The 27,421-nt window shown below is 49.2% G+C and overlaps 10 protein-coding genes across 10 annotated transcripts; 5 read left to right on the plus strand and 5 right to left on the minus strand.

Annotated features, from left to right (window-relative positions):
* Window positions 1–754: 754 nt before the first annotated feature.
* On the plus strand, window positions 755–1,363 carry BDR25DRAFT_241617 (uncharacterized protein; the record flags this gene model as incomplete). Its single annotated transcript, XM_033685754.1, has 1 exon — window positions 755–1,363. A coding segment is annotated over one exon (609 nt), but the record flags the coding sequence as incomplete, so codon positions are not given.
* Window positions 1,364–7,276: 5,913 nt separating this feature from the next.
* On the minus strand, window positions 7,277–9,313 carry BDR25DRAFT_380497 (uncharacterized protein; the record flags this gene model as incomplete). Its single annotated transcript, XM_033697665.1, has 6 exons — window positions 7,277–7,812; window positions 7,894–8,301; window positions 8,354–8,736; window positions 8,780–8,885; window positions 9,014–9,129; window positions 9,193–9,313. 6 exons carry the CDS (start codon window positions 9,311–9,313, stop codon window positions 7,636–7,638), a joined length of 1,311 nt encoding a protein of 436 aa, XP_033541552.1. The 3' UTR covers window positions 7,277–7,635.
* Window positions 9,314–10,029: 716 nt separating this feature from the next.
* On the plus strand, window positions 10,030–11,497 carry BDR25DRAFT_271326 (uncharacterized protein). The gene is made up of 2 exons (XM_033687253.1): window positions 10,030–10,172; window positions 10,316–11,497. Exons 1-2 carry the CDS (start codon window positions 10,144–10,146, stop codon window positions 11,271–11,273), a joined length of 987 nt encoding a protein of 328 aa, XP_033541553.1. The 5' UTR covers window positions 10,030–10,143; the 3' UTR covers window positions 11,274–11,497.
* Window positions 11,408–12,633, minus strand: BDR25DRAFT_307049 (Mgm101p-domain-containing protein). The gene is made up of 2 exons (XM_033690771.1): window positions 11,942–12,633; window positions 11,408–11,885 (listed from the first exon to the last, which is right to left on the minus strand). The coding sequence occupies exons 1-2, from the start codon at window positions 12,604–12,606 to the stop codon at window positions 11,615–11,617; spliced, it is 936 nt and encodes a 311-aa protein (XP_033541554.1). The 5' UTR covers window positions 12,607–12,633; the 3' UTR covers window positions 11,408–11,614.
* Window positions 12,634–13,377: 744 nt separating this feature from the next.
* BDR25DRAFT_346521 (cytochrome P450 monooxygenase-like protein) lies at window positions 13,378–15,104 on the plus strand (the record flags this gene model as incomplete). The annotated part of the gene is made up of 4 exons (XM_033694150.1): window positions 13,378–13,467; window positions 13,522–14,649; window positions 14,705–14,874; window positions 14,927–15,104. The coding sequence occupies 4 exons, from the start codon at window positions 13,378–13,380 to the stop codon at window positions 15,102–15,104; spliced, it is 1,566 nt and encodes a 521-aa protein (XP_033541555.1).
* A 66-nt stretch (window positions 15,105–15,170) lies between these two features.
* Window positions 15,171–15,835, minus strand: BDR25DRAFT_307050 (uncharacterized protein). The gene is made up of 5 exons (XM_033690772.1): window positions 15,736–15,835; window positions 15,644–15,675; window positions 15,525–15,589; window positions 15,290–15,421; window positions 15,171–15,243 (listed from the first exon to the last, which is right to left on the minus strand). Exons 1-4 carry the CDS (start codon window positions 15,801–15,803, stop codon window positions 15,353–15,355), a joined length of 234 nt encoding a protein of 77 aa, XP_033541556.1. The 5' UTR covers window positions 15,804–15,835; the 3' UTR covers window positions 15,171–15,243; window positions 15,290–15,352.
* Window positions 15,836–15,905: 70 nt separating this feature from the next.
* Window positions 15,906–18,131, plus strand: BDR25DRAFT_296279 (class II aaRS and biotin synthetase; the record flags this gene model as incomplete). The annotated part of the gene is made up of 3 exons (XM_033688904.1): window positions 15,906–15,954; window positions 16,007–16,649; window positions 16,697–18,131. The coding sequence occupies exons 1-3, from the start codon at window positions 15,918–15,920 to the stop codon at window positions 18,129–18,131; spliced, it is 2,115 nt and encodes a 704-aa protein (XP_033541557.1). The 5' UTR covers window positions 15,906–15,917.
* Window positions 18,132–19,882: 1,751 nt separating this feature from the next.
* BDR25DRAFT_296280 (uncharacterized protein) lies at window positions 19,883–23,921 on the minus strand (the record flags this gene model as incomplete). The annotated part of the gene is made up of 8 exons (XM_033688905.1): window positions 23,407–23,921; window positions 23,085–23,357; window positions 22,629–23,036; window positions 22,195–22,579; window positions 21,932–22,136; window positions 20,796–21,594; window positions 20,311–20,746; window positions 19,883–20,266 (listed from the first exon to the last, which is right to left on the minus strand). Exons 1-8 carry the CDS (start codon window positions 23,751–23,753, stop codon window positions 19,883–19,885), a joined length of 3,237 nt encoding a protein of 1,078 aa, XP_033541558.1. The 5' UTR covers window positions 23,754–23,921.
* Window positions 23,922–24,302: 381 nt separating this feature from the next.
* Window positions 24,303–26,110, plus strand: BDR25DRAFT_296285 (alpha-glucosidase-like protein maltase; the record flags this gene model as incomplete). The annotated part of the gene is made up of 2 exons (XM_033688906.1): window positions 24,303–24,789; window positions 24,837–26,110. The coding sequence occupies 2 exons, from the start codon at window positions 24,303–24,305 to the stop codon at window positions 26,108–26,110; spliced, it is 1,761 nt and encodes a 586-aa protein (XP_033541559.1).
* Window positions 26,111–26,196: 86 nt separating this feature from the next.
* BDR25DRAFT_271345 (uncharacterized protein) lies at window positions 26,197–27,306 on the minus strand. The gene is made up of 2 exons (XM_033687254.1): window positions 27,096–27,306; window positions 26,197–27,034 (listed from the first exon to the last, which is right to left on the minus strand). The coding sequence occupies exons 1-2, from the start codon at window positions 27,274–27,276 to the stop codon at window positions 26,295–26,297; spliced, it is 921 nt and encodes a 306-aa protein (XP_033541560.1). The 5' UTR covers window positions 27,277–27,306; the 3' UTR covers window positions 26,197–26,294.
* Window positions 27,307–27,421: the final 115 nt, after the last annotated feature.

Raw genomic sequence — 27,421 nt, forward strand, 5'->3', positions numbered from 1 at the left:
CATTTTCAACCATTTGACCTCTATCCGGGTACCACCGTCAAATATCGGGCTGGACTTTCCGAAGCATACGATCTCGTGCATGATGCTATCCGGGATGATCTGGCAATGCCACATTGGAAAGCCGTACTGAATGCCCGATATGGAGGAGCTGATCGAGATGTTGGCGAGGAGGATTCAAGATCGGGGCAGGAGCTCACACCAGATGCTGAGCCAGATTTCGAACCAGATTCAAAGCTAAAGCGTGTAATAGACGCGAGCTTAGAAGATTTGCATGGTCGAAAGAGACCTAGCTCGGATGAGGTTTTGATCTGTCCGTCACGCCCCACGAAAAGAACTCGAGCAGGTACTCTAGACCAGATGCCCTTGCCATTCCGAAGCGGTAGAAAATGGGATTCTACAGTCAAAGTTTCAAATTCAATGCAACTTTGTTCATCTAACGAACAACTACCACAGTACCAAAAAGACACCAGCTCTCCAAACTTCTATACTAGTCATTATCAGGAGCTATGGGCGAAGGGGAAGGGAAAGTCTCACAGGCGTCAGGATTCCGAGTATCAACGCTCACCACTGCCCGTTTCGGGTGCACTGCTATCTATCGACCAAGGACAAAATGCTTGGGGGAAGAACGATAGAGCAACTCCGACACCACTACCGCTAAGCGCGAAGGCCAGTAATGCGAATGGTGGGCCTGATGCAGATCTGTGAGTAATTTCCTTGCGCTTTAAGCAAAGCTAATACTCGACCACTTAGTCTAGAGAACCCAGATTTTGTCACTTTCCTCGTCGGGCCCCACAGAATGTCCTTCGTTGTTCCTTTCAAAGCGATTAAAAACCGTGCCTATTTCGTCGGACCACACTTGAACTTTGTGATACAGAAAGGCAACGGATACTACTTCGACCGGCCTATCCTTTCCCGTATTCATCCTGAAGATTTCCACATGGTTGCGGATTTTCTCCTCACTGATGATTTCGGCCGTCGAGTCATCGAGAATGAGGACCAAAGGCGCGAATTGATCGATGAGTGCCTTTCAGCTTGGGCAGTCGCGGAAGAGCTAGGCATGTTAGATTTGATGGAGCATATCGCTAACAAACTGAGGAGATCTTTGCCATGGCCTTTAGAAGAGGCTCTGTCAGTCGCGGGTCTCGTCCACAAAAGAAAGGATTCATTCGATCCTATCCAAAACCGTCTGAAAGATTTGCTCGCAGGGTACATCGCTGATAACTTCTGGGAGTATATTGGAAACCACTTGACGAGTTTAGTGCAAAAGTTCAAACAATGCCCAGAGCTGGAGCAGAGAGTACTTGAGCACAGGGTTGAGAAGTTGGAAATAAAGCATAGCCATCTTCGTGCCCTTTGCGATTGACGAGACAGCTTCCTCTATGAAATATTCCTGTTCTGCAACCATCTAAGGACATCCAAGAATATTCATGGTCACAGGTTTTCGAACATTTAGAAGGGATACTTCAAATGGAATTCAATCGGACTCAGAGCTTATCTCTCGGAGCGTGCCATTCTTGGCGAGTGTAGGGTCTGTGTTGCGTCTGACACTGGGAAAATCCGCAGTGAAGAGTATCCCCAAGAATGACCCAACTAGAAGTCCATTTCTGCTCTCAAACCTGACTACCTACCTATTCAGCCTGAGTAATGATTACACAACATTTTGATGTAGCGCTACAAGCCAACGTCTAAATTAAGAAGCCCAAGTTTGGTACTCCGACGCTCGTTAGAGCCGCTCTATTTCACAGGGGACTAAGATTCTCCTTGTACCAAGGAAGGCCTAGCTCTAGTCCCACAACCCGATCAATTCGCAAATTGGACTCAATTTTTAAACGCCTTTTATCGATAGAATGGATCATGGAAAGCATGGTGGTGTCTTAAGGGCACCCGGCGTGAGTTGTTTAAGGACTTACCGCAAAAAAAATACGCAGCTGAAGTTTCAAATATATCTGAATGTACTTATCGCGTTGGCTTCAGGGATATTCTGCCACGTCGGAAGAGAACAAATCCTAGGGATACAGTGGTTAAAGATGATCTAGATAGCTGATTATCTTGGGTAGGAAATATTAGGTTGAGTAGATAAGAGATTTATATGCTTGGCTAGTTAGACTTGGGCCCTTTGGCGACGATAGAACGCAAGATATTAAAGATCATTTCTCTATTGAAGATAGATAAGTCGCTATAGAAAAAATAGTCGGAGCTCTTGTAAAAGTTTCCAGGCATATATCTATAGCGCTCCTCAAAGCAGCAAAATTGATTAGCGGAGATTTGTCTTGCTACGGCTTCTAGAAATAGGGAACTACTTTATCGACAATTTCATGCATTAGCGTAACACAAAAATCATTTCGTAAACCTTGATCGCACGAGATTCAAGTGCTCGATATAATAATGCTTGTGGTGCCTCCCTCGCATCATCTGAAGACAGTGTTCTCAGAGCACCCGGCATACTGCTTAACGGTGTGTTGTATTTACCAAGCAAAGGCAAAAATAGGATACCTTCTAGTTACGCTCGGCCAAGAAGAACAACAAGGGAAGAGGCGAATCTCGAGAATTCGCAAGGAAGCTAGATTTTGGCTTGGTGTTTGAAGGTATACAGTTGATTGTAGACAGTGGGAGGAAACCGAACGGAATGACAGTCTTTTCAGCACATGCAAGCAGAACTACGGAGATATTCAGTCCATTAGACATCCTGCGCTTACAAACTCTCCTGCATGCCCGCCCCACGTTCTCTACTGGCTGGCTGTGTTGCTTCGCTATCGTTCTAACTTACGATCCTTACCATAGTTAGTTTTAACAGCAGGTGAGATGAATCCTCGCCAGTATTATTCAATTGCTGAATAGGCAGAAGCCGAAGGCGCCGAGTTAGAGTCTCAGAGACCTTGTTAACTGCTGAACTCTTCATCAAGCCTCAATGGATAACTTGAGTCTCATCGCCATTGAGCGGCACCTTAGATTATGGACTGTGCAAGGGGAACCAAATTGTGATTTAGTACATAGAAATCCAAGGTTTCAAAATATTGGCGACGTTTAAACTTTTATCATCCTCGTGGTCAAAGCAAAGGACAGCATAATGACAAGCGAATGGATGGGCCTGGCCTTCTTCTGTCCATGCCAAGGATATGAGACCTCGGATGTTTTAGATTTGTCACATGACGTAACTCTTGGCGTCTTTGCATGATATATCTTGGCACCTGCGTTACAAGGACGACTTCCCACACCCTACAGTCTTTTCTCCTTCTACATATGTTGTAAAACGCCCTAACATCCAGACACAGAGCACATTTATTGGTGGTGCATTACTGTGAACGGCGAGAGACACCCCCGAACTGAACTCTGCGAAGATCTCCCGCCACGTGGATGATTACAGGCCATTCAACAAGCTACCTCCCTAACTATCCTTCGACTTTCCGACACGATGGGTAATACTGGGAGACATCGCTGCGAGAAGTGCTATTAGAGGCCACGAATGGTTTCAGAAAACATTTTCATTGGTGCCACGACGAACTGTCGAGCTCGACCTTGAATCCACGAAAGGAGCAGTTGAAGAGCCGGACCATCCCAAGCTGTTAGCATATCTCTCCTCACTCAAGGAGTATTCAACAAGCTCTACAGTGGTGAATCTAGCAACGAAATCCTCATTATGCAACGGAGGAATGGATTAGCCTTAGGACACAACTTCCGGTTCTAAAAATAATCGCCCACCAGCTTTGTCGGGAGAAGAGTTAAATTGGATTTGAGTATATCCTCATGACTGGGATTCCTGGCACACCCTTGGCGGAAGTATGGAGATCCATGAGCTATGCAGCGAAAGAGCAGTTCGTGCACCAGTTGGCAGTGTATTCCTTTTCCCTGTTCATGAATAAGTTACGCGGAATTTGGAATCTCTATCGGGATGCAATCCCAAGATCTTCATGCAGTGGTGTCGTGCTGCCTGTGGGTCCAGTCGATGATGAAGCTCCTCCTACCATGATGATAGATCTGATATAAATATGATCAAGGTAGCGGCCTCTAGCGGCATATTGATGTTCCAAGCCATTCGAAAGTGGAAAAGAGCAGTCTCATGAATGCGAAGACTGAAGCCTAAGTGTATTGAGGTTTTTGAATCAAGCCAGATGCAAAGGGACTTCGAACTCGCATCCGGAACTGTGGCAATGCCTTTTTTTTCTTTGCAAGGCTAATGAATGAGTGGATTGATACCATTTTCGGCAAGAAATGGAATGGAAACGTGCGCAGCTTGCGTGACGGAATTGACCAATCTTATAACACATCTGTAGTTGAATATAAAAGTAACCGCACCTACGGTCCTTATTGTACTCTGGAAGCCTTCTAAATTAAATTAGGAATAATCCTTCCTTTTCGGAGCATACTCTTCTTTGGCGGGTCACGGCCTGACCAATAAGGTGTCTACGCGGGTTCGAGGAACAGCAGTCGTTAATCGATAGCGATGTCCACTACCATACGCGGAGGAATCGTCTCCATTCTCACGAATTCTTCACTTCTACATCCCACCGCACATGTGTGGAAACAGAGCCACAACGCTACATCGAGGAGTTGTGATACTTTTGGCATGCACAATTCGTGTTCGGAAACAGTTGGCGAGAATCAAGCTGAGTCCAGCCATTCGTATCGCGTCGCCCTCAGCTCAACGCCACCAATGGACGAGCCTAAGTCGCCCAGGCGGCAATCGAACGAGGCTCAAGCTTGGAGAGGTGGGCTGCAGTTCCTTTTAAATCGGCGCTGGACCCTTGGCTTTGGGAACCTTGGCCTTGCGTTTTTCAGCTCCGATCAACTTCTGCGGTCGACCTTTGGTAAGAAGCTGGTCGGTTCACGGTTGCTGGTTGAGACGCTCCCGATTATATTATCTTCGGATCAAAATGTCGTCCTATGGATTCGCCAAATGGGTTGAGGGTGTTCGATTCTTTGCTCGTCCCAGAGCAGTCAATTCAACATGCTCCGTAAGCTGTAACCCCACAATTGACGATACTGGACGTTTTGGGATTAATAGTTCCTCAAGGGAACCGATGAGCAAGACACATTCTCCTCATGTCGAGCAGTAGCAGCAGGGAATTGCGAGGTTCCTGTTGACGCTACTTTTTCCGGGGATGCATGCGTTTGTGCTACCCTAGGAAACTACAACAACAAGTTCTCTGCCTGCGTTCACGACACACCGTACTCGGCTTGCATTGATCCCAGTAAGCCACACCATTACGTTTTATAACAATGCTGACAAGAGCTGTAAAGATAATGATCAAATCATGGCTAGCTGGTCCTCTGGCCACTGCAAGGCTATTGCTACGACAACTTCAAACCCTACCCCGACGATCAAATCAACCTCCAAGGATACGCCAACATCATTTTCAACCCCTTCAGTGACCCTCTCAGCAAAGTCAGAGCAAACCTCAACACCTGATCCATCAACTCCACAGTCCACGTCAAACTCGTCAGAACCATCAAGTACGTCCGCTCCCCAGACTTCCTCTCAGGAACCAAGCTCAACTCCCCTTTCCACTACAGAACCGACTTCAGAGAAACCTTCTTCTCTGGAGCTGACCTCGGAGAAACCCTCGTCCAAAACCCCTCAAATTGCTCCCTCGTCTGTCCCACAGCCTAGTTTGGTGCCGGTAACAGTAGTAACTCGAGTACCTGCTCAAACTACCGGACCCGCTGCTTCAAGTTCTTCTACTCACGCTCTGGTTCCGAAATGGACGGGATCTGGAAACCTTCTTCAAGGATACTGTGCTACGCCTGAATTCTCGCTTCTCGATGGGCCTACTGCATACTGGGCTCCGATTATTGGTTGTGTTGGCGACAAGCCTGACTGCTGTCCCTTCGATGTCCCTCCTTCAACGATCCCAGGTGCAACAGCTCCTATAACCATCGTGGTCACGATACCGGCATCACAGGCCTCCAACGTGCCTACAGGTGGGACTGGAGGCTTCCCAAATCCAGTACAACCTGCTCAAGCTACCCTCGATCGTTGTCCCGATGATTATCACTCCATCGGTGGTGGCTGCTGTCCTTCGTATGCCTACATCCCAAATCTCTTACCCCAACCCTACTGATTACTATAGAAACTACTTCCCCTGGAGCACCGCTTTTGGCGGCCAAACACCCTGTTACTCCACCCTCCCCATCGCCATAACGCCCCCACCTATCCCAGAATCTGTAACTGGCACCGACACGCCCACCGCATCTCCCAAACCCACCTCCGCAATCGTTAATGTCGTCTACGCAATGCAATACCCAGTCAAGCCCTCCAAAGTCGGTCTTACATCCAACGCTAAAATCGGAATCGGTGCCGGCGCTGGCGGTGCCGCGCTCATCTTCGGTGTCCTCCTCTGGCTACTGATTTGGAAACACCGAGCCCATAAGAAAGACAAAGCCGCGCTAGAAAGCTTGACAGGATTAGGTCCGGGCCTCAGCTCCACAAGACAAAGCGTTACGATTAGTAACGTCGGAACCAATAGCACAGGCGTAGAAGGATGGAGAAAGAATGTCGTGGGCCCAGCTCCTGGAACACAGAGTAGATTTACGGAAGGCTTGGAACCTACGTTGCCGAACATGGGGCCTACGAGTACATATCCGGCAGACTGGCGACCAGGACAGCGAACGGTATCGCCACCCATGCCAGCGGCTTATACTAGGGATTCCAGAACGCAGATACAGCGGGATACGCGGTATCCGAGTCCGCCGATTGGAATTCCCGAGGGGTATAGCGAGGTTCAGGGGCAGCCGGTTCTGGACCGTCGATACTCGAATGCTAGTGCGCCGGTCAGTGATAGTGGGTATACATCAGGAGCGGGGAATATCAGTGAGATGCAAGGTGGAGGATACGTGCAAAGGCAAGAGTTGCAGGGTGTGCCGGAGGGACAAACTTGGGGTCATGGAGCGTATCAAGAGACAGCGCAGATGCATGCTCAGCCGCAGGGACAGCCGTGGGGTCCGCCCCCCGGGGCGGGGGCGCAGACGAGATATTACGAGGCGCCTGCTGGGAGGATGTAGGCTATGGTGAGGGAGTTAATATGGAATATTGTAACGTTTATGTGTATGAACATCCATGTGTGCGCAGATTTTTAAATCTTCGAAAAATACTGTACATAATGAGGGATGAATAAATAGCACGGAGGATTACCCACGGTCATTTAAAAGGTAAACAGGATGAAGAGGAGCATAGCCACGGTCGCTTCAAGGAGTAGAGATAATAAATAGAGAACCATTTCTACCCATGTTCGGAGACACTGATTTGCCATGAAGACAAAATCAAACGAGTTTTGATGACGTTTTTTTTGCAAGCTTACCATAGCACCATTATTTAAGCAAATAATCCGTCTTCACTGTCCCCACTCTTCAGCCACGAGGCCATCTTCAAGCTTCCTTCTCACTACGTACATAAACCCTTCATCTCCCCTCGCAGTGAATGAAAGCTTCTTTCCACTTCTCCTAGCTGCTGGGGGGAGTGATAGGGCTCCCCTTCGAGGCACCTACGCGAAGGGTCTTTCCTCTCGCTCTTCTCATTTATAACACTCGAAACATCACGGAAGTAGAGTTGTAAGGCCTCTGAGGTTGAAGCAAAGAGATACAAGTGCCAATTCGGAAAGGCGACGAAAATCTCCAAAAGGAAAGGAGGTAGGCAATTATTCACGCAGTGGAAGCGTTGCCATTCTTAGTCTTGAGCAGGTCGTTTAACTTTTGTCGTCTTTCCAAACTGGACAGCATCTGAGACCAGAGAAACCATGCGGCAAAAGTGCCTGCTAACAAGACCATGGCAACGACGATGTAAATCCATATCGCGGGGTGAGTCTCTTCTCCTGTTATCTGATGAACGTTCATGCCGAAAATGCTCTTTCTCGAGATTAGCTTTGCCGTAAAATGTGTGTTGAAGTGGCATTCACTTACCGCTGCCAGTGTTAAGGGAAGATAGACAAATGTCAGAACCGTGATACGCCGAATGCTGGCCGCGAAAGCATTTGCCGCCTTGCTTTCCTCAATCGCAGCTCGTGTGTCTTGCACAGTAGCAATATTGAAGATTAAGCTGATGAGTGTCTTCGTTTCATCGGATAGTTGGTTACATCGTGATGTGTAATCTTCCAGAATCTTGATTTGTTTTCTTAGAAAAAGTTCGCATGGCCCATTCACGGATAGATCTGGATTGAATAAAGGGTGCCCAATCATGTAGTAAGTAAGATCCATAGCGGCTACTAGTCGCCGGCGCACCTGCACCCAGAGTGGAGACAGTCGATGTAGTTCGCGTGTGTATTGGAGTTGCTCGGTTGAAGTAAGGGCTTCATCCATACATTTCATCCCCTACATGTCTTAGCCAAGCGTACCATGTGTTAAGCCAAAGGAAACAACTCACCAAGGCTTCTAAATGCATTTCAGCCTCGGCGAGAAATGTATACCAATTGAATGTGACTATGTACATCACGATCGATGAGATTCGTGCTAATTGACTGGATCCCTCAGCGCTGCCAATAATTATCTCTTCATGTCTCGTCATCAGTACTTTCAGACCATCCGCTATCGCGACGTCCAGGGGGTCTAGATCAAGCAGTCCAGAACAATTGTTTTCCTCTGTACTCTTAAGGATTAGTGTAATCCGAGTCACACGCCATGTGTGTGTCATAAGATCTCCATCCATGTTACGAAAGCGGGCTTCTGGAGACCCAGCAAGTCGTTTAGCCTCAGAAGGAGTTTGGGACAGACTATATCTATCCATAACTTGGAGCGAGAAGAAGAAGGCTAGGTCGTGTTAGACTGGGATTAAACTACTCGCTGTACGTACCTGGGTCAGCCAGAGTTCCAGTATTGAGCATTCCATAGCTAAAATTAAAGAAGTATGGCGAAATCTTTAGGTAAAACCCTAAGGCTTGGATTGCTTCGCCGCAGAGCTGGGTTGCAATACTATACCTGTGTTAACGAAATCTATGTCAATGGGAGAAAGAACCTACAAGAAGCATTCTTTAGGTTGCTGGCCTTAATGATTAGGCAGTTCTCGATTTAAAAAGGCCTAACTCACATCCTCGTTCAAGAATATTACCAGCTCTGCCACGGTCCCTACAGACTTATAGAACGAAAACCTGCGAGGCAAACGGGCTCCTTTTGCAACAGCTGGCTGGCTGTAATGGTAAGTGTCTATATGGCAGACAGACCCAGTGCGTTCCTTCAAGATTCTTTCCAAAACACCAAAGGTCTTACCGTGAGCAATTTGATTCCAAGGCCAATTTCTATGACAGAACTGGAGCGGAAGGGCTGGTTGGGTCGTAGGATCGGGAGCAGAGGATGGAGGCTGCATCCACCACGCGCTCCTTAATGCCATTCTGATTACCGTCTAGAATTCTCCCTCTCGTAAGTTATGATGCTGTGATAGGCAAAGTTGAGGTTAGTGTTTCGTGAGAGGAGAAAACCCCACTTGCTGCCTAGCGTGCATGGTTGGGCGAGCTGACATCGTTTGCGACAGAAATAACATTTCCTGCATGTACACAAGCCACTCGGATGTACCAAAGATGCCAGCTTGGACTGGAGAAAGACACTGGAGAAATACAGAAGAAGGATAGTAAGGTTCAATTAACGACTTTTGACTGGATCTCGAGAGACAGAGTTTGGGAGTCGTCCCACAAACCATTGCTTGATCTGGTCGCATACAAAATGAGAACAATTGCTCTTCGTCCCGAAACTTAAAGAGAACCTTAGATGAGGCTGTGCGATCGCACGGAGATATTTCACATGAATTGATCTGATTCTTTACGCAGTAGGTTGAAACCTGGAAGTGCACTAGTCTCCACAGAACTACCTCGGCATGTCCCGAACAGGTAGTCAAAGCAGCTTACATCTCCTCACAAACGGTTGTGCACAAGCTCGTGTATTCATGGGAACAACAAGTGGGTGACTGTGTTTATCATGCGGCCCTTATATTTTGTTGGACAAATGCGTCATATCTGTGGCTTGAGTCTCAAGAGACAAAGTCATCGGTTCTTGCGGACATAAAAGGCCCGATGGAGCTGAGTAACCTAGACATCTACATCACTGCCCAGCTGCCTGGCCTCCTCCGCCTCACAAGCCCCGCCACCAGTATATCTGTCCTCTTGGGGATTTTCCCTCATACATAAATTCTCACCTAGAAGTTGCTTGAGACAAACAATCGCCGTTATGTTCAGCTTCATCGCCGACGGTCTAACGTAGGTGTTTTGCCCCGCAGTGAAGTCCAATAGCAAGGTTCAAGCTATAGAAGGCTGTAGCATGCCTCATTGCCACCTCTCTAGCTCCCAATCGCTTCAAAAAACTACCAAACCTTCGCTACCTGAGCTAACAACCCTTTCAGTGTTACAACCACCGTCCTCTTCCCCGCCTTCGCCTCTTACAAAGCCCTCCACACCTCCGACCCCGCGGTCCTCGCACCATGGCTCATATACTTCATCGTACTATCTCTCTTTCACCTCGTCGAGAACACATTCGACTTCGTTCTAACCTGGGTTCCCTTCTACGCCTGGTTCCGGTTCTTCATCCACCTATACCTCATCCTACCGGGCTCCCAGGGCGCAACATTCCTCTACACAGAATACATCGATCCATTCTTATACCACCACGAGCGCGAAATTGACGACTTCATCACCGATGCACATGACCGCGCGCGAAGCGCTGGACTGGCATATCTGCAGCAGGGAATTGAGTGGGTGAAGGTCAACGCTCTTGGGTTTGCTCCCCGACAGCCTAGCCCGCCACCAAGTCGAGGTGCTAGCTATGCGCAGACATTCATGTCGCGATTTAACATGCCGTCCGCCAGACCTGACACCGACTTGTACAGCTTGGTCACACAGGCGCTGAGTGGAGCTAGTGCTCTATATGCCGGAAACCGGGAGGCGCAGGCCGAGGAGCTGAATCGCAGTTCAACCCTCATTCCAGACAGCATCCGAAACAACGACGATAGGTTGAAACATGTCGCGGCACAAAGGGAACGACTGGCTGCTCTCATGTCAGCTTTCGACCGCGAGCACGCCAATATTAAATCGCAGAGGGAGGGCGGAAGTAGATATTATGAGGGAGGTGGGTTGTCTAAGAGCAGGAGCGAGGCCGAGTTTGACAGGATTGAGAGGGACGAGGCAAGTAATCCTCCATATCCTACCACGCCCCCAGCGTTCGACCGAAGGACTAGTCAAGGTGGATGGATGCCTTGGAACTGGCGAGCTGGACAGAGGCCCGAAGAGGAGGACCCGCTTGCTTACGGAAGAGATAATGCGAGTCAGGGACGGTCTACTGGATTTGATCTTGGCGATCGCTGAGAGTTTGTGCCGGAAACCAACCCTGTAGAGTTTTATGATTGCGGAGTTTGGGTTCGGCTTCGGAATATTATTATAGGTGGTAGACAAAACACCTCTAGCCTCGCCGACTTGGCGAGTGACAGGCAGTATTATTCTCGCCGCAAGATGAATGGAATTGCGGCACTCATGAGATGTACATTGAGGGATGATATAATACAGTCTATGCATCAGCATAGATAGACGGCGGCTTCTGAACATGATGCCGAAAGATGCATTCTACTCGCGGGTTGGCCTTTGCGTAATTGTTCCTATGAGCCGTCGTCACATACATAATTTGTAGTCCAAAAAGTCTTCGTGGCCATCTACATCTTCGATTCCTTGAATGGGTATCTCACGGTATCGTCTTTCCTCAACACCACCTTCCGCTTCTTCTTGGTGGTGACATGTTCGACCCATACCTCCTTAGTTAGATCCTTCGTGAACTTTCTAATGAACCTAGGATCCCACAACTCGGACGCTATGCCAAGATCTTTGCAACATCGCATCAAGGCGTTGGACTTGCAGCCTTCGGTGGCTGTGGGGATGCCGTCGGGGTCGAAATATTGCTGCTCGCCACGGGCGATGGAAACAAGTCTGCAAACATCAATTAGTCCTAGCCGGTAAGAAGTGCCAGAGAAGCCAGAACGTACCTGCCCTGGACCACAAGCCCATACTCCCTCGTAATCAGCTTCCCCGTCACAATACTCTCTCCTCTCGGCGCCAATCCCCAACCTCCGGGCCCAAACACCCTGTTCAATATCCTCCTATACTTGATCTCAGGCAGATACAACAGCCCATCAGGCTTCACCTCGACATCGTCTTGCTCAATGGGGGCTAGTAGTATATCTTGTTGCTCTTTTGTAAACGCGCCGCCACCCAATCCATGGTACGACCGTGTCCAGTCAATAGCAGGAACGCCTACCAGCTCCGGCGGCTCATCACCTAGTCCATTGGTAAGCGATCGCTGTGCTTGTGCTTGCTTGGCAGCTGCTTCAACAGAAGTGCTTCGAGCGGTAGGCGGCGGAGGCTCTGCGGCGGCGCCAAACGTGGGAACGACTGTTCTTTGAGTGGAGGAAGTGGAGGGTGCTGCCCGGTAGGTCGTGGCAGGTTTGGACGCTGTGCTGGTTGTAGACGTGGCTTTTGGGGCAGTGGCCGTGGACGTGGCAGAGCGGACGTTGCCTGTCGCGAATGCGGACGAAATGGGTGAAAAGATGAAGCTGCGGGATTGAGATATCCTGTATGAAATTGGGGCTGCTCTAGAGGAGTGAATTGAGACGATCAAAGACAAGCCCCGCCGTGAAGGAGCAGTAGCCATTGCTATAAAGAATGCTACTCGAGAGTGTGGATGGCGGCGTTCAGGAAAATGACGGGACGCGAGGTCACGATGCTTTCTAACAAGCGCCACATTGCGGTCGACCAATCATAGCGGGGTTCAGCGCTATTACACCGAAGGATTATCTCGACTTCATCTTCGCAACCTCAAGTCTGGGGGCTTCGACTCCCCGGACAAAACAGACAGCTTGCAGGCACCGGGCTGGAGTGTCCGAGTAGACCCTCTTTGTTCGCGTTTGGTATCACTTGTTTGTTTCACACTGACCCATACGCGGACGAAAATCGGTTTGCCGAGTTCACCAAATGCACATTAATCAACGAGACCTTAGCTTTGGACAAATCATGAGGCTATCCTTGCGTATGAACCCTTGGAACCCTTGGGTTTTGTCCCATATCCGCCACCCAAAGAATGGGGAGATAATGTCCGACCCTCCGCACTTGATGAGCGAGGCCTGCGTACCACCATGGTGATGTTAACGAATTGTCTTTGGATCTAGGATGCAACCCCAAGGGTGCAAGCTCCGTTTCCTTCGCTGCCGTACTCCCATTTGAATCCGACCTTGTTATTTGGATCCGGGCCATGAGACTGGCCGCAAGTACCCAGTTAGCCACTAGCTTTCGTCCAACGTCTGAGGAAAGATTAAGGCGGCATTGTTTCCGCTAACACCCTGACATCTCCTGTGTATTTAAGTAGCAGCACTTCTCCGCCTTTCCGCTACATCTCCTTTTCCAGACCCACCACATGACGGCCACTATGTCGACAACAGTCGAAGTGCCTCCAGGCCTTTTCAGTGTGTTGCAACGCGCATCAATCTCCGGAGTTATCACATCCGTTCTCGTTATCGTCAGTTCTGCACTAAGCCCATCCTGCGGTCTACAATCTCACGTCTAATTCTAGGTAGTTATTCGTCTCATTGCCAGGGCATTCTACAGGGCCTACTTCCACCCCCTATGTCAATTTCCAGGACCCAAGATTAACGCTGCTACCCGGATTCCGTATCTCATCGCGGCGTTCAAAGGCAATCTGGTTCCGTTTGCGGGCAATCTTCATCGACAATATGGCGACATAGTTCGCATTGCACCTGACGAGTTAAGCATCATCGACCCCCAGGCCTGGAAAGACGTCCATGGACATGGAAGCAAAGGTTCTGCCGGCTCCATGCCCAGGAAGCATTGGCATCGCTACGGCAAACCAGTTAACCATGTGCGGAACCTAATCACGTGCAAAGATGATGATAAACACATGCGAATGCGTCGTATTTTCCTACCCGCGTTTTCGGATAGGGCACTTAGGCAACAGGAGCCACTTTTTATGAAATATGTTAACATTCTTGTCAAGAAGCTGTACGGTGGCATTGAAGAGGATCCAAATCGAAAATGGGATATGGTCCGGATGTACAACTTCACTACCTTCGATATCATGGGCGATATTACTTTTGGAGAACCGTTACACATGCTCGAGGGAGGAGAGTATGACCCTTGGGTCAGCATGATCTTTGCATCAGTCAAATTCGGGTCACGTATCGGGATAATCAACTGGTACCCTCTCCTGTACAAAATTTTCAAAGCCCTAGTTCCAGAGTCTTTCGCAAAGAAACGATACGAACATTTCCAGCATTCTGTGCAACGAGTGACCAAGCGACTGGAGAAGGGGAGAGACTCGGAGGGAGTGGATTTGTGGGATCTGGTGCTCAAACAACCAGAGGGTCAAGGCCTTTCTCGAGGAGAAATGGACTCGAATTCATCACTTTTCATGGTAGCTGGAACAGAGACTACAGCAACTCTAGTGTCTGGGTTGACATACCTCCTCCTGAAAAATACTGCGGCCATGAAGAAGCTAAACGAGGAGATACGTAGCACCTTTGCAAACGCAGAAGACATGCATATGGACTCTATCGCCGCACTCCCCTATCTCAACGCTTGTATCAAGGAGGCCCTGCGACTCTACCCGCCAGTCCCTGTTGGTCTACCACGGCTGACACCTCCTGAAGGCTCTACAGTTTGTGGAGTATTTATTCCCCCTGGGGTGAGTCTCTGCCGTGGCTGATGGTGTGGGATTACAGCTGACACATCCTGTCTAGACTACCATCACTGTGCCTCATAAAGTAATGTACACTTCAGAGAAGAACTTCAAGGACCCCCAGTCGTTTATTCCTGAGCGTTGGACGGGTGAGGATGCCCGCTTTGCCAACGACAATCAATTCGCACTGCAACCCTTCTCCTACGGCCCACGAGATTGCTTGGGGAAGAAGTAAGTCGACCTAATCTAAAAGGCCTACCTATAGCGCTGACAGCTTGAATAGTATGGCTTACCATGAAATGCGCTTGATTGTGGCGAAGGTCTTCTACAACTTTGACCTCGAGCTTTGCCCGGAGAGTGAGGGCTGGACGGAACAACATACGTATACGCTTTGGGAGAAGCACCCCCTGGTTCTGAAATTGAAACCTGCAAATAGCGAGGGAATGGGCTCGAAGGAATGATTATTAGTGTGTTTCACCGTTTCGGGAAATTGTAGTAGGTGAGGCCTATGTGGGGTTTTGGTACAATTCAGGTCCAACTTGTGATCGATTTGAGGAGACTTTGACTTTTCACTGTGTTTTAAGTATACATAAATAGTGCCTTTACAATTAGTAATGAGACCAATGAAGGGACCGTATATACGCACATTGAAATCCTAAGTGGAAATATACAGTAGAAGATGGAAAATCGACACAACCATGACCCAGCATCATGCATCCTTCATACCAGTCCTCTTGTCATTCCCGTGTGCCTTCCAACACCGTCGGAAAATCTCCATCTATAAAAGAGAGCATTAGCAATGGGAATTTGCGCGTGCAACAATTTGTTGAGCGTCATCGGCATCTCCTCGGTTACCGAACCCAAGAGGAACTTTAACTTACTTCTTTCTTGCATACTCTCCAGTCCTTCTTCTCGTAGTAACAGTCTGTCAGTTTCGCATTTTCCTCTGTTTAACATTAGCATCACAACTTGTCCAAGTGATTTAGTGTGTTCTACGCACCTGAACAGCCTGTGCTGAAGATTCTCTTGTCCCTGCAATTCCGGCATCAGCTCTTTCCTTCCCTCATCGAGAATTCTATCAATTGCGCTCACCAGTCATCGGGGTCATCATCATCTTCGGCATTCTGCACTGTTGCAGCCTTCTTCTCGTCATTCGACATCTCGACCGAGGCTTTCTTCGTGTCGTTGGTCGGTTGAAGTCGCCCTGTCAAGAGATTGATGCTAGTCGGGTGAGCTTCGGGAAAATTCGGCTCCGAGCACAACCTCACTTCCACATGGCGAGCAAGAAAATAAACGTTTTGGTGTATTCTGGTAATATATGCCTTTTATGCACCCTAATTCTCCTATGCTGAAGGCGACCAAGGGAACGGAAGTACCACAGAATCAGTCCGCCATTGTCTCTACACACTACGTCGTCTGCTCTCACCAACCTACGCTGTAGTCCCCGTCACAGGTGACGTCATCATCAAAGAACCGTGGTCCGCAACCTGCGCGCTTCTTGTCTTTCCTGGCGGGGCGGATTTAGGATATTGCCGGACTCTTGATGGTGAAGGGAACCGTCGTATCAGTCAGTATGTCAACCGAGGAGGAAGTTATTTAGGGTTCTGTGCTGGAGGGTACTATGGCTGTTCACGATGCGAATTCGAGGTTGATGACAAGAAGATGGCTGTAGTAGGTGAACGGGAACTTGGGTTTTATCCTGGAACCTGCAGGGGATTAGCTTTTGCAGGGTTTGTGTATCATTCCGAGGCTGGTGCACGAGCGGCGGACTTGAAGATCAATAAGGCAGTGTTGCCGGGCGCACCAGACTCTATGCCCGAGACCTTCAAGAGTTATTACAATGGCGGTGGCGTGTTTGTCGATGCGAAGAAGCTTGAAGGTCGAGGGGTTCAAACACTAGCCTGCTACACCGAAACTCTACACGTTGATTCGGGAGAAGGTGCTGCTGCAGTTGTATACAGGAAAGTTGGCGAAGGGCATGTCGTGCTCACCGGACCGCACCCAGAGTAATTTCTCTGCTCCCCTGTCTATACCGGTGCTAACTAGTCGATAGATTCGCACCCACTAATCTAATCAAGGCGCCAAAAATGCCGTCCTACTCTGAAGCAATCGATCTCGTGGCTAGCACAGATACAACCCGTATCAACTTCATGCGTCTAATGCTTCGCAAACTAGGCTTGAAAGTCAATGAAGAGGAACAAGCGGTACCTCCCCTCTCCCGCCTACATCTCTCGGCTCATACGGCAGCAGACGTTTCGGACCTCGTTGCCTCGTGGGGAGAGATCTTTACTGTAGTCGATGGAGAAGAGTATATCAAAGGAGAGAACGACTGCTTCCACCTCGAGAAAGAAAATTCTCCGTGGGGGGTATCGGGATTAAAGAGAGCTGTTGAAGTTGTGGAAAATGTGCTGCCTACTACTGTTACTGGAAAAGAAATCGGCAAGGAGAAGGACGAGGAAGATGATAAGACGAAGCAGATACGGGAGCGAATAAAATATACATCGACATCATCCGCCGATCAAATACTGGATTACGACAAAATCGTCAAGAAAATAACACCGCACGAAATATCCCACCCTTCAACTCGCGAAACACCCTCCTTCCACCATGACGCATACTATGCTAACCTTACCCACTATCACTCCAAGCTCCGTACCGAAGAACCCGAATTCGGCAAATTCCTTCTCTATGGTGAAGTCGTCACATCAACCAACACTCTCCTCGAGAAGAACCCAACGCTCCTCCGCAACCTGCCCTCTGGCTTTGCCATCACCGCAACAACGCAAGTCTCCGGCAGGGGAAGGGGAAGCAATGTTTGGGTTGCACCACCCGGCGCACTCATGTTCTCCGTCGTCATGCACCACCCCTTTCAACTCACGCAATCCGCACCCGTAATATTCATCCAATACCTCGCTGCGCTCGCCATCGTCCGAGGCATAAATTCCTATGCACCAGGTTATGACCAACTGCCCATAAAACTAAAATGGCCAAACGACATCTACGCCCAACACCCTGGCGGCAAAAAAGATGGAGTCGTCAAAATCGGCGGTATCCTCGTAAATTCTAGTTACTCGGGGTCCTCTTACTCCCTCGTCTGTGGCATCGGACTCAATCTCTCTAATCCGCTTCCCACTACCTCCCTCAATCAACTCGCTTCTCAACACTCACTTAAGCCACTCACCTCTGAGAAACTCCTTGCCTCTATCCTTGCTAACTTTGAAGATATATACCGGGCATTCCGCTCGCAGGGGTTTAGCAGGGATATGGAAGGGGAGTATTACGATAGTTGGTTGCATACAGATCAGATTGTGACGCTGGAGACCCACAATGGGGCGAGGGCGAGGATAAAGGGAATTACGAGGGATTGGGGGTTATTGTTGGCAGAAGAATTGGGGTGGGAGGATCGTCCGACGGGGAGGGTAATACAATTGCAGAGTGATAGTAATAGTTTTGATTTCTTTAAGGGGTTGGTAAGGCGGAAAGTTTGAAGAACGACTTGGATGCGTTGACTGTAAGATTAGCGTAGAGAGAGCGTGGATATCATGGGGGTCGTGACGGCATATCGAATAGCTATTTACGAAATCTAAGAAGCCGCTAGAAAGTGTCAGATATAAGTGTCAGATATTTTCCACAGCACCTCCTGGATGGACTAGAGCTAACCTGTCCGCCAACTGTGAGTCCATGATCGCATGCGATCTTTTTTGTAGGTTCTCCACTCTGCGAGAAATAGTTCGCTGACTAAGATATCAAGTACCTTCCTTGTTGTCCAGTATCGGGCGCTCCAGTCCCTCCTTCGTATCCGGGAGCTATTGTGCCTTCCACTCCATCTCTAATAAGTCTACATGAGAGACGAAGGCATATTACCAGCATTTCCATCACCTCACAAGCATTAATTAGATATTTTAGGAGACATTATAACTCCTGCATGCACCACAGCAAAAGAAGTGGGCTGCGTACATCTACATCGCCAAAAGACTAAGACCCCCCCCCCCCCATCCCAACTCCCCGAACTAGCAAGGTCCTAACATGCAGAATTCCATCCTAAAATCCTAGCATCTAAAACTAAATATAGTGAGCCAATAATCATAGCCACCCAGCCCACTACCTCACCCGTTCCAACAGAAATACTGTCAATATATTTCAGCAGGGACTCAGAGCCATACCGGCACAGCTTAATATCACCAGAAGGGAGATCACAGGCTGGTAGGCTGACAACGAGACCCCGCGTCAGCTCAAGAAGTACAAAGTCCGTTGTATCAGGATAGTGGTTGTTGGCTGGAGTTGTACAGTGTTGGTGCAAAAGCCGGAACAAAGCAGGACCAATAAAAATAACCATAATAAAAAAGCTAGACCGGAAAAACGGATTAGAAAGATGCAGGGGCCTGGTGAATTACAAAGAAATTGGAAACCAGAGAGAGGAGAGAGAGACTGTGAGCCAGAAGGACGTAGAGCAAGATGCTCACAAGAACATCTTGTACGGACTGGCATAGAACCCCGTCGGCATCCGTTCCTCTCTTACCAGCTGCTTGAGGGCGACGGGGCCTTGTCCCGGGGCCTTGGTGCGCTCTAGGTACGCATACCACTCGTCGTGCGATTCCTTGGAGAGGAGGTAGGCGGTAGCAACGTGGCTGTCAGGATCGTGAAGATTGTTGCATTCACGGCAAGGGTTGTGAGCTTGTAGACTTGTTAAATCCAGCCGTAAAGGCACCAGTGGGTCTCGATGAAGTCGATGAAGCTGCTGCTAGGCACGAGGTCGTCGTAGGGTTCGCGGTCGAAGAAGAGGTCGAGTAGGTGTCCGGTGACGTGGTATTAGAAGAAATCATTGGTATATGAGAGTAGTAGGACGGAGAGGCCGACGGGACGAGAACCGCGAAACAGCGTCTCGTTGCCCCCGAACACCATCGTGAGGAGGGTTAGGAGCTGCTAGAGAGTGAGCCACATCTTGTTGTTCGGTGGCGGCGGTGAATACGAGTGTGGGTGTGGGGTTGATGGAGCCTGGTAGCCGCCTGATGGCAAAATATTGGCGATGGAAGCCATTCTTTTTCTGAAAATCTGAAATGATGGCGGCGAATATTGTGGACTGTCCTGCACAGACCAACCACATGGTGGTGAAATGATGGAAAATTTTAACATTTCCAAGACAACCTACGCCCCAAACCCTGCGAAACCAGATAGATAAGGACTTTCCTGTATCTGCATACTTGACTATAGCAAGCATCTCGTGATTCATTCTGCATCCTCATCTATCGACCTGGTTGCTTTCACTGACCTGGGCGGTATGATTGCTCTGGTCACCAGCGCTTCTTAAGGTCGCGTACAGGGAGTTTGTGACCTCTTCTTCATACACAGAACGAGACTGATGCGGGCTCAAAGGTGAGTCTACAGAGGTGAAGACATCCGAAAGAGCTTCGCGCAAATGTATGACCACTTCAGGGAGTAGTAGCTCATTCAGCTTAATCGATAACAGTGGGAGGAATCTGGACCGGCCGTCTGGAAGCTTTGCCAGTAAGGACATTGTCTGTGTAAGGTAATCGATAGGGCCAAGTTCAAATTGAGGTGTCAAGGACGACACAAAAGGTAAGACATCAGTGAGGGCACAAGCGATGTCAAACACTTTCTCAGTCTACGATCGTCAGATATGCATTGGGAAAGAAGGTCAAAGCTTACCATCCCAACCCCATGGATTTGAAGGCTCCTCGTAGGTAGCTTCATTGCTAGGATGGTGAGGTCCTTCGCAACGGAAATAGGGTATTTAAACGTTAAGCATTCATATGCTGACTCGCTCGATAGGAAACCAAAGCGTGGAAAGAGCTCCCAAAGTTTGATCCGCAGCCACAATTGGGATACACGAAGATTAGCTATCTGGTCGTTGGAAAGATCGAGAGAAACAGGCAGAGCGGTCCGAACATCTCTTTCCAAGCCGAGAAGCCATTCCTTGTTACACTCATGTCGCGAGCCATTCCATACAACAAAAAAAGCGTCATCGAAATAATAGAATAGGCTTGCAAGGCACCGTAGCCCGTATTCAGCGGGAGTAGTGAGAGGAGGTGTCTCGGAAGTGGGTTGTAAAGTGATGGGCCGGCTTCGACGAATGCCGTGGGCACTTTGGCTGTTCAGCACTCTGACCCTAGTGGAACGTATGGTATGCTCACCGCTCAGAGATCAAGAGAATCCAGAACAGCTTTTCGCGAATACTTGAGGTATAAGGACTCACCATATCTCCCTCTTTACACATGAGAAAGAGTGTTGTGGCCTCTCGAAGGTAGTACCATCCCTGGCGATAGTTGCCCGTTCCCGCGAGTGCGCCATATAGAAAGAACGAAATAAATACAGATTGGCAAGACGGGGAAATAATCCTTGAACGGTCTTGGGCCTTGAGAGCAGAAACTACAAAAAGCTTTGCAAATTCCTGCTGGGAATAACTAGTAAGGTTGAGGTCCAAGCCATCAAACACATTATCAAAGGTCGCAACATAGGCACAGAAAGAAGTAATAAAAAGACGGCTCAGCACAGAGCGAGGTGCTTGATGCGCCTCGTTTTCAAGAATCTCCTGGTTCAGGAACGGCACAGTGTGTTGAATCCGCTGGAGGTATGCTGTGATGAAGACGTTAACCGGGACGATTCCCAAAGTGCCATCATCAGCATAGCCATATGACTGGAGATTTCCATCTTCTTCATGTTTCGATTGAGCCGGGGACTCCAGTTCGCGAACGCTACGAAGCTCATTGAGCACAGTAGCTCTCGTTCCTCGATTACCGCCCCTGATCTGTTTGGATGTATAAGCACACGATAGTGTAGAGTCGACACATCGTTGACAGGGCTGCTGGCGATTGCATTTGATCTTCCGTTTACGGCATGCATCGCAGGCTGGCGAAAGGTGCGATATAAAATTACTCATCCTGCATTGAGGCGACTGAGGGGTTGACGTTGAAGAGCGAGTTGAGGTCTGTGCTCAGGCAAACGATGCTTCTTTCACGTGACAACTTCGTCCTTGCCCAGGGAACAGTTAAAAAAGAAGTATTTCATATATATACACGTCTCGCCAAGAGTCCCTTGAAACGCGATTTGAAAGGGAGGGCTAATAATTATGTTCAAATTCAAGACCGTTACGATCACACCTGAGCACTTCATTCATCAAGCGTACCCTAGGCAGTCGCATTGCACGATCTACGGTTTTGGCAAATGACTCTTAAAAGGCAACTTTGCTAAAAATGTGAACCACCCTGCATGATTAAAGTTCACTCGATATACTCAGCCGTCTCCTTCTCCACTTCCTTTCCAACGTCACCACGCCCATATGGATCAACATTCATTCCCTTAAACTTCCTCGCCGACACTTTCTGCTCAAACAAAAGATCCAACTCTCCATAAGTTCTCCCTTTCGGTTCCGGAAGCCTGAAATATACCCATACTACGACACAACCGCATGTACCAGCCCAGAAGAAGGCAGTTTTAGCTCCCCAGTTCCAGGCTGCTGCCCCGAGTTGGTAGTTCTGGTTCGGTCAGCGAAGCTCTTAGAGTTCGGGTTGGAGTTGGGGGTGGAAGGCTTACGGTCAGGACGTTGACGACGATATTTGATGTGTTGTATAGAGCTCGCGCAAGCACGATGGTCTTCGATTTCAGCCGAGTGGATGACATCTCAGATACGATGGAATAAGTCACAGGACCGATTGTGAAGTCATAAACGAAAACGAACAGAATCAGCATGCCGCCGATTGCCCAGAGCGAGGCGGTTGTTCCAGCAAAAGATGCCGCCCCCACGATGATGAGGATCGTGAAGAGAGAACAACAGCCGGCGAAATGTATCGTACGGCGACCAAGCTTGGACATCAGGAACCAAGAGCCCATTGTCCCAACGAGACCAAGTGCGAGAGAAATCATAGACATGTTGAAGGATTGGACGGTAGGAAGGCCAGCCTTTGTCATGAAGTAGGTGCTGTAGACGGTGAGTGCTGGTTGCCGAGGAGGAGACGTTGAGCACTTACAAGTAGCCCATGATATTGGTTCCCACAATCGTCTGCGCAACCCAAGTACAGCACACAATTTCCGTTCTCCTCAGATCAATGCCCTTAAAGCAGTCAAGGTAACTTGTTCCCTCTGACATACTCTTCTCTAGCTCGTTCGTGTGTTCGATAAGTGCGATTGTATCATCAGGATTGAAATTAGGATCCTTCTCAGGCGATGTGAGACGGAGGAGTGCTGCTCTTGCTGCGGTACGATTGCCCCTCCGGATGTGCCACCATGGGCTCTCAGGGGCGAATATAACTCCAATTATGATAGGAACAGGCCAGATCCACTGAACGGCGAATGGTATGCGGTATGCCCACTGGTCGTTGCGTTGAACGCATCCTCGGTTAACACCCGCTGCAATGAACTGGCCCATCACCCAGCACCTTTCTCAAATTAGCCTGAAGTACTGCGCTATAGATTTTTGAACTTACATATTGACAAAAGTAGTTAAATATGGCCTTAGCACTACAGGACTGACTTCCGAAGCATATTGTGTTGTCAAGGTCTGAAAGATGCCCCACGGAATGCCACAGAATACTTCTCCAATGACAAGGATGTGAACATTAGGCGCGAAGAACAGGATGAAAATGAATGCAATCATTGCAAGCAGAGACGCTATCATGGTTTTCCTGTACCCATATCGCTCACTGACTACACCATTAATGAGGAGACCAAGTACTTCGCCAGCTCTCGCACCATTCGATCTAGACGAGTCAGCCATTTATTGGAAAGATAGAGGGATTCCAAACCGACAAAGCAGATTGCCAGTTGGCTGGCACACTCCACTTCCCCGTCTCCAGATTCTGCACCCCATACCTCATATTGAACTGCGGACTGGCATACAAACTCCCCAGCAGTGCAAGATCATATCCCTCCATGATCAATGCACTAGAGAGTAGTACCGACCATCCCACAGCCTTGGGGTAAAGCTTGATGGCCTGCGCTAAGGACATGGACTTCTCGTCAGCGGCAGCATGTCGAGCCTCATCATTTGCTGCGATGAGTTTGTTAGAGATAGGTTGCTTTGCATCGTGTTTCTCCGCCATGTTGAGAATCCAAAGAGAAGTGCCAGGACTGAAGGTAGAAGATCCTGAAGACATGCTACTGATTTATATGCATTCAAGTGAAGCAGGGATGATCGTTCCCAGAACAGGAACGCCCACGAGGAGAGTGGATCTGCGGGTTAGCGGTATCCCCACACTGCCCCAGAAATCAGGCCATCGAGAGCCAGACATTGTCCAACTTCCTCTAAGCAACCTAGAAAGTCCTTACCAGGCTGACTGCGGTAGCTAGACTGGTGTTTCCATCAATCTGGTTGCTGGAGAGCTGGGTGCAGCGAGCGGCGGTTAGGTTGAAGCTTCGGAAGCAAGCCGGAGCCAAGCCGGAGCCAAGTCGGAGGGCTGCGGGGTGTGAATTGCGAAATATTATCACCGAACGAATCACGACTCGTTAGACAATGTCGAGCGCTGTTGATCTTCGGAATGTTGCTCTCACAATGGAGATGCTGCAGATGAAGGTGGAGAGGTTCCGCCGAGGGGAGATACATAGGAGAATATGGAACTCCAGAGGTCTATCCAACGCTTCCGACAACAATTCGTACTCCTTTTGGCCTTGAGGGCGCCATCGTTTAAAATTCCACAGCATTTGAGATGTCACCACATGCAGGCCCTCTCATCCACACACGCACCTGGTGGAAAGAAGCCACATTCTATCAAATCTACCCCGCGAGCTTCAAAGATAGCGACGGCGATGGCTGGGGCGATATCCCGGGGATCCTCTCCAAAATCAATTATCTCTCTTCCCTAGGCATCGATGTAGTCTGGCTGTCTCCCATGTTTGATTCTCCGCAAATCGATATGGGCTACGACGTCTCCAACTACGAGGCTACTTACGCTCCATATGGTACAGTCGAAGACGTAGAGAGGTTGATTGAGGCATGCCATGTTCATGGGATGAAGATCATTCTGGATTTGGTGGTGAACCATACGAGTGATCAGCATGATTGGTTTAAAGAGAGTAGGAGTTCGAAGAGTAATCCGAAACGGGATTGGTACTTTTGGAGGCCAGCGAGACATGATGAACAGGGGAATCCTCTCCCGCCAACGAATTGGCGGGGCTACTTTGCTGGAGGAACTTGTAAGTTAGTTTAGAGTCATAGATGCAGGTACGTACTGATTGACCAGGGACATGGGACGAGCACACTCAAGAATACTACCTTCATTTATACGACACATCGCAACCAGACCTAAACTGGGAGAATGAAGAATGCCGTAAAGCTATCTACAATTCGGCCATACGATTCTGGCTCGATAAAGGGATTGATGGCTTCCGTGTGGATACTGTGAACAAGTATTCGAAACATGTGGATTTCCCTGACGCGCCGGTAACGGATTCGAACGCCTTCATTCAGCCTGCAGCGCAGTTCTGGTGTAACGGCCCTCGAATCCACGAATTCATCAAAGAAATGAACACGACCGTTCTGTCAGAATACACAACCTACGACGGCCAGCCTCTTGTCACAGTGGGCGAGCTCTCCCTAACACCCGATCCTGAAGACGTTCTTCGATACGTCAGTGCGCGAGAAAAGGAGCTTGACATGGTATTCCAATTTGACGTCACGCATCTTGGCCAGGGCAACGGATTCCAAGACAAATACGACTTCGCCAGGTGGAAATTACCTGAGATGAAGCGTATTGTAGAGAAATGGCAGGCATTCATCGAAGGGACTGATGGATGGACGACAGTTTTCATCGAGAACCACGATAACGGTAGAAGTGTTTCGAGGTTCGGCAATGATGCGCCTGAGTGGAGGGAAAAGAGCGCAAAAATGCTGGCACTGTGTTTCTTGACCCAGACAGGAACCCTATTTTTGTATCAGGGACAGGAGATTGGGATGATCAATGCGCCTAAGGATTGGAGTATGGAGGAGTATAAGGACGTTGAAACACAAAACTACTGGAAAGAAGCGGTCCAGTCATCGGAAAGTCGCGTCGACCCGACGTGTGAGGAACGCATCAAGCATGGCTTACAATTGATGGCGCGGGACCACGCCAGGTTGCCCTTCCAGTGGGACTCTAGTGCAAACGCGGGATTCACGACGGGGAAGCCATGGATGCGGGTGCATGACCTGTACAAGGAGATTAATGCTGAAGCTCAGGAGAAAGATAGTGAGAGTGTGTTGGCGTTCTATAAGCGACTGCTCCGGTTGAGGAAAGAGTATAGAGATGTATTTGTGTATGGTACGTTCGAGCTTCTTGATCCCGAGAACGAGGGCACGTTTGCCTTTAGAAAGCACTACCAGGAGAGGGCTGCGCTAGTAGTGCTCAACTTCACCGCCGGTAGCCAGCCAATTCCAGGCCAAGGGATCGAGAGGGATATGACGTTGTTAGCGAGCTCATACCAGAAGATAGCCCTGGATTCGATACAGCCATTTGAAGGGAGAGTGTATATCAACTAATGGGGAAATGACTCAACCGGCTGGGAGGCTCGAAGGTTCCTTGAAACCTCACACACTTCCATCCGTATGGCGGTTTCGCAAATTTGCACTAAGGTAGAATGGGTAGGATCTATGTCATTACACATGCATGCCTTTTCAGGGTGCCGGATCTGATATCTCCATCAGCCCTAACTACCAAGCAATGCTACCAAGCAATGCTACCAAGTAATGGCATGCTCTTGTACAGCTCATCGAATTCCCTTCCTATCCATCCTGTCGTCTTCCCACCTCGTCCCACAATGCCCAAACCGCCTGCCAGCCACAGCCCCGCCACCACTGCTGACAACGCATTTATGGCGTACCACCTCCTTTTCTTTACCAAATGCCTTCTTGAGCCCGTGGCTGTAGCTTGCGTCGGACACAGTCTTAACCACTTCGCCCATCCCCAGGTAATATGCCATGCTCCAACTCCGACCAATGCAGTGAACCCAGCAAATGAAACAAAGGGATGTAATGAAAAGCCGTGGCTGATGTAGGACAGGTTGATCAGCGAGCTGTCACCGTGCATGTACATGGGCATCATGCGCGTGGTCAGCATATGGAAGCCGGCCAGCGGGATCAATGCAAAGCCTAGTGCGCTTGTTCCACTGACGGCTGGCCATGGTATCGTTTTCTTGTCTCGATGCGTCTCCGCGCCGTATCGTCGCAATGTCTGGTGTCTTCGGTACAACCGTAGAGCAATACCCGAGGACACGTGGGCCATAAGAGGTAGGCCCACCAGAAGCGGCTCGGTGAGAGCCGACTGGTAGTATGGTCTTGTGAGAAGTAGGTAGCGGTTGCTTTCGGATACAGACTTGGTGAGGAGAGGTATCACAGAGGTGTTGACGATATGGAAGGAAGCGAAGATTGTGAAGGCGTAGGACGAGTAACGCTGTACGCGGAGGACTGGAAGAAGTTAGATTCCGAGCTATTGACAGATTCTTTAACCAATAGAGTAGCTACTCACGGTAGTATGCCGGACCATGACTCCCCAGCCCTAATGTTGACGTTCTTGAGGGCGCCGAGGCAGGGAAGTAGTCCTCCTTGAACTCGGCTGGGGTCTCCTCGACTGGAGAAGGATCCACTTCTATCAGGCCCATGACACCTCCCTCTGGTGTCGAAGGCATAACAACCTTCTCGCCCGCCATGGTATCGCGATTTGCAGTTTTCAGTGTTCACGATAGTTTTCTTGGTGTTGAAGTGTCGGACATCGGGAATGACGTTGAGAGGCCCGTGCCCTCACCCCACGCTAGCGCTAGCGTGGTCCCGCGTCCTTAGGGTTCGTAAGCTTCA

Source organism: Lindgomyces ingoldianus (genome assembly GCF_010093535.1).
Source record: "Lindgomyces ingoldianus strain ATCC 200398 unplaced genomic scaffold BDR25scaffold_43, whole genome shotgun sequence".
In the NCBI taxonomy this organism is placed as follows: domain Eukaryota; kingdom Fungi; phylum Ascomycota; class Dothideomycetes; order Pleosporales; family Lindgomycetaceae; genus Lindgomyces; species Lindgomyces ingoldianus.

Bases quoted from the DNA above. Each gene is read 5' to 3' on its own strand.
- BDR25DRAFT_271326 (XM_033687253.1), top strand. From the start codon at position 10,144: ATGTTCAGCTTCATCGCCGACGGTCTAAC. The intron at 10,173-10,315 runs GTAGGTGTTTTG...CAACCCTTTCAG, and splicing joins TTCATCGCCGACGGTCTAAC to TGTTACAACCACCGTCCTCT.
- BDR25DRAFT_271345 (XM_033687254.1), bottom strand. From the start codon at position 27,276: ATGGCGGGCGAGAAGGTTGTTATGCCTTCGACACCAGAGGGAGGTGTC. The intron at 27,035-27,095 runs GTGAGTAGCTAC...AACTTCTTCCAG, and splicing joins TCATGGTCCGGCATACTACC to TCCTCCGCGTACAGCGTTAC.
- BDR25DRAFT_307050 (XM_033690772.1), bottom strand. From the start codon at position 15,803: ATGTCGAATGACGAGAAGAAGGCTGCAACAGTGCAGAATGCCGAAGAT. The intron at 15,676-15,735 runs GTGAGCGCAATT...CCGGAATTGCAG, and splicing joins GATGATGACCCCGATGACTG to GGACAAGAGAATCTTCAGCA. The intron at 15,422-15,524 runs GTAAGTTAAAGT...TCTCTTTTATAG, and splicing joins GGAGAGTATGCAAGAAAGAA to ATGGAGATTTTCCGACGGTG.
- BDR25DRAFT_307049 (XM_033690771.1), bottom strand. From the start codon at position 12,606: ATGGCTACTGCTCCTTCACGGCGGGGCTTGTCTTTGATCGTCTCAATT. The intron at 11,886-11,941 runs GTACGTTCTGGC...TGATGTTTGCAG, and splicing joins GGGCTTGTGGTCCAGGGCAG to ACTTGTTTCCATCGCCCGTG.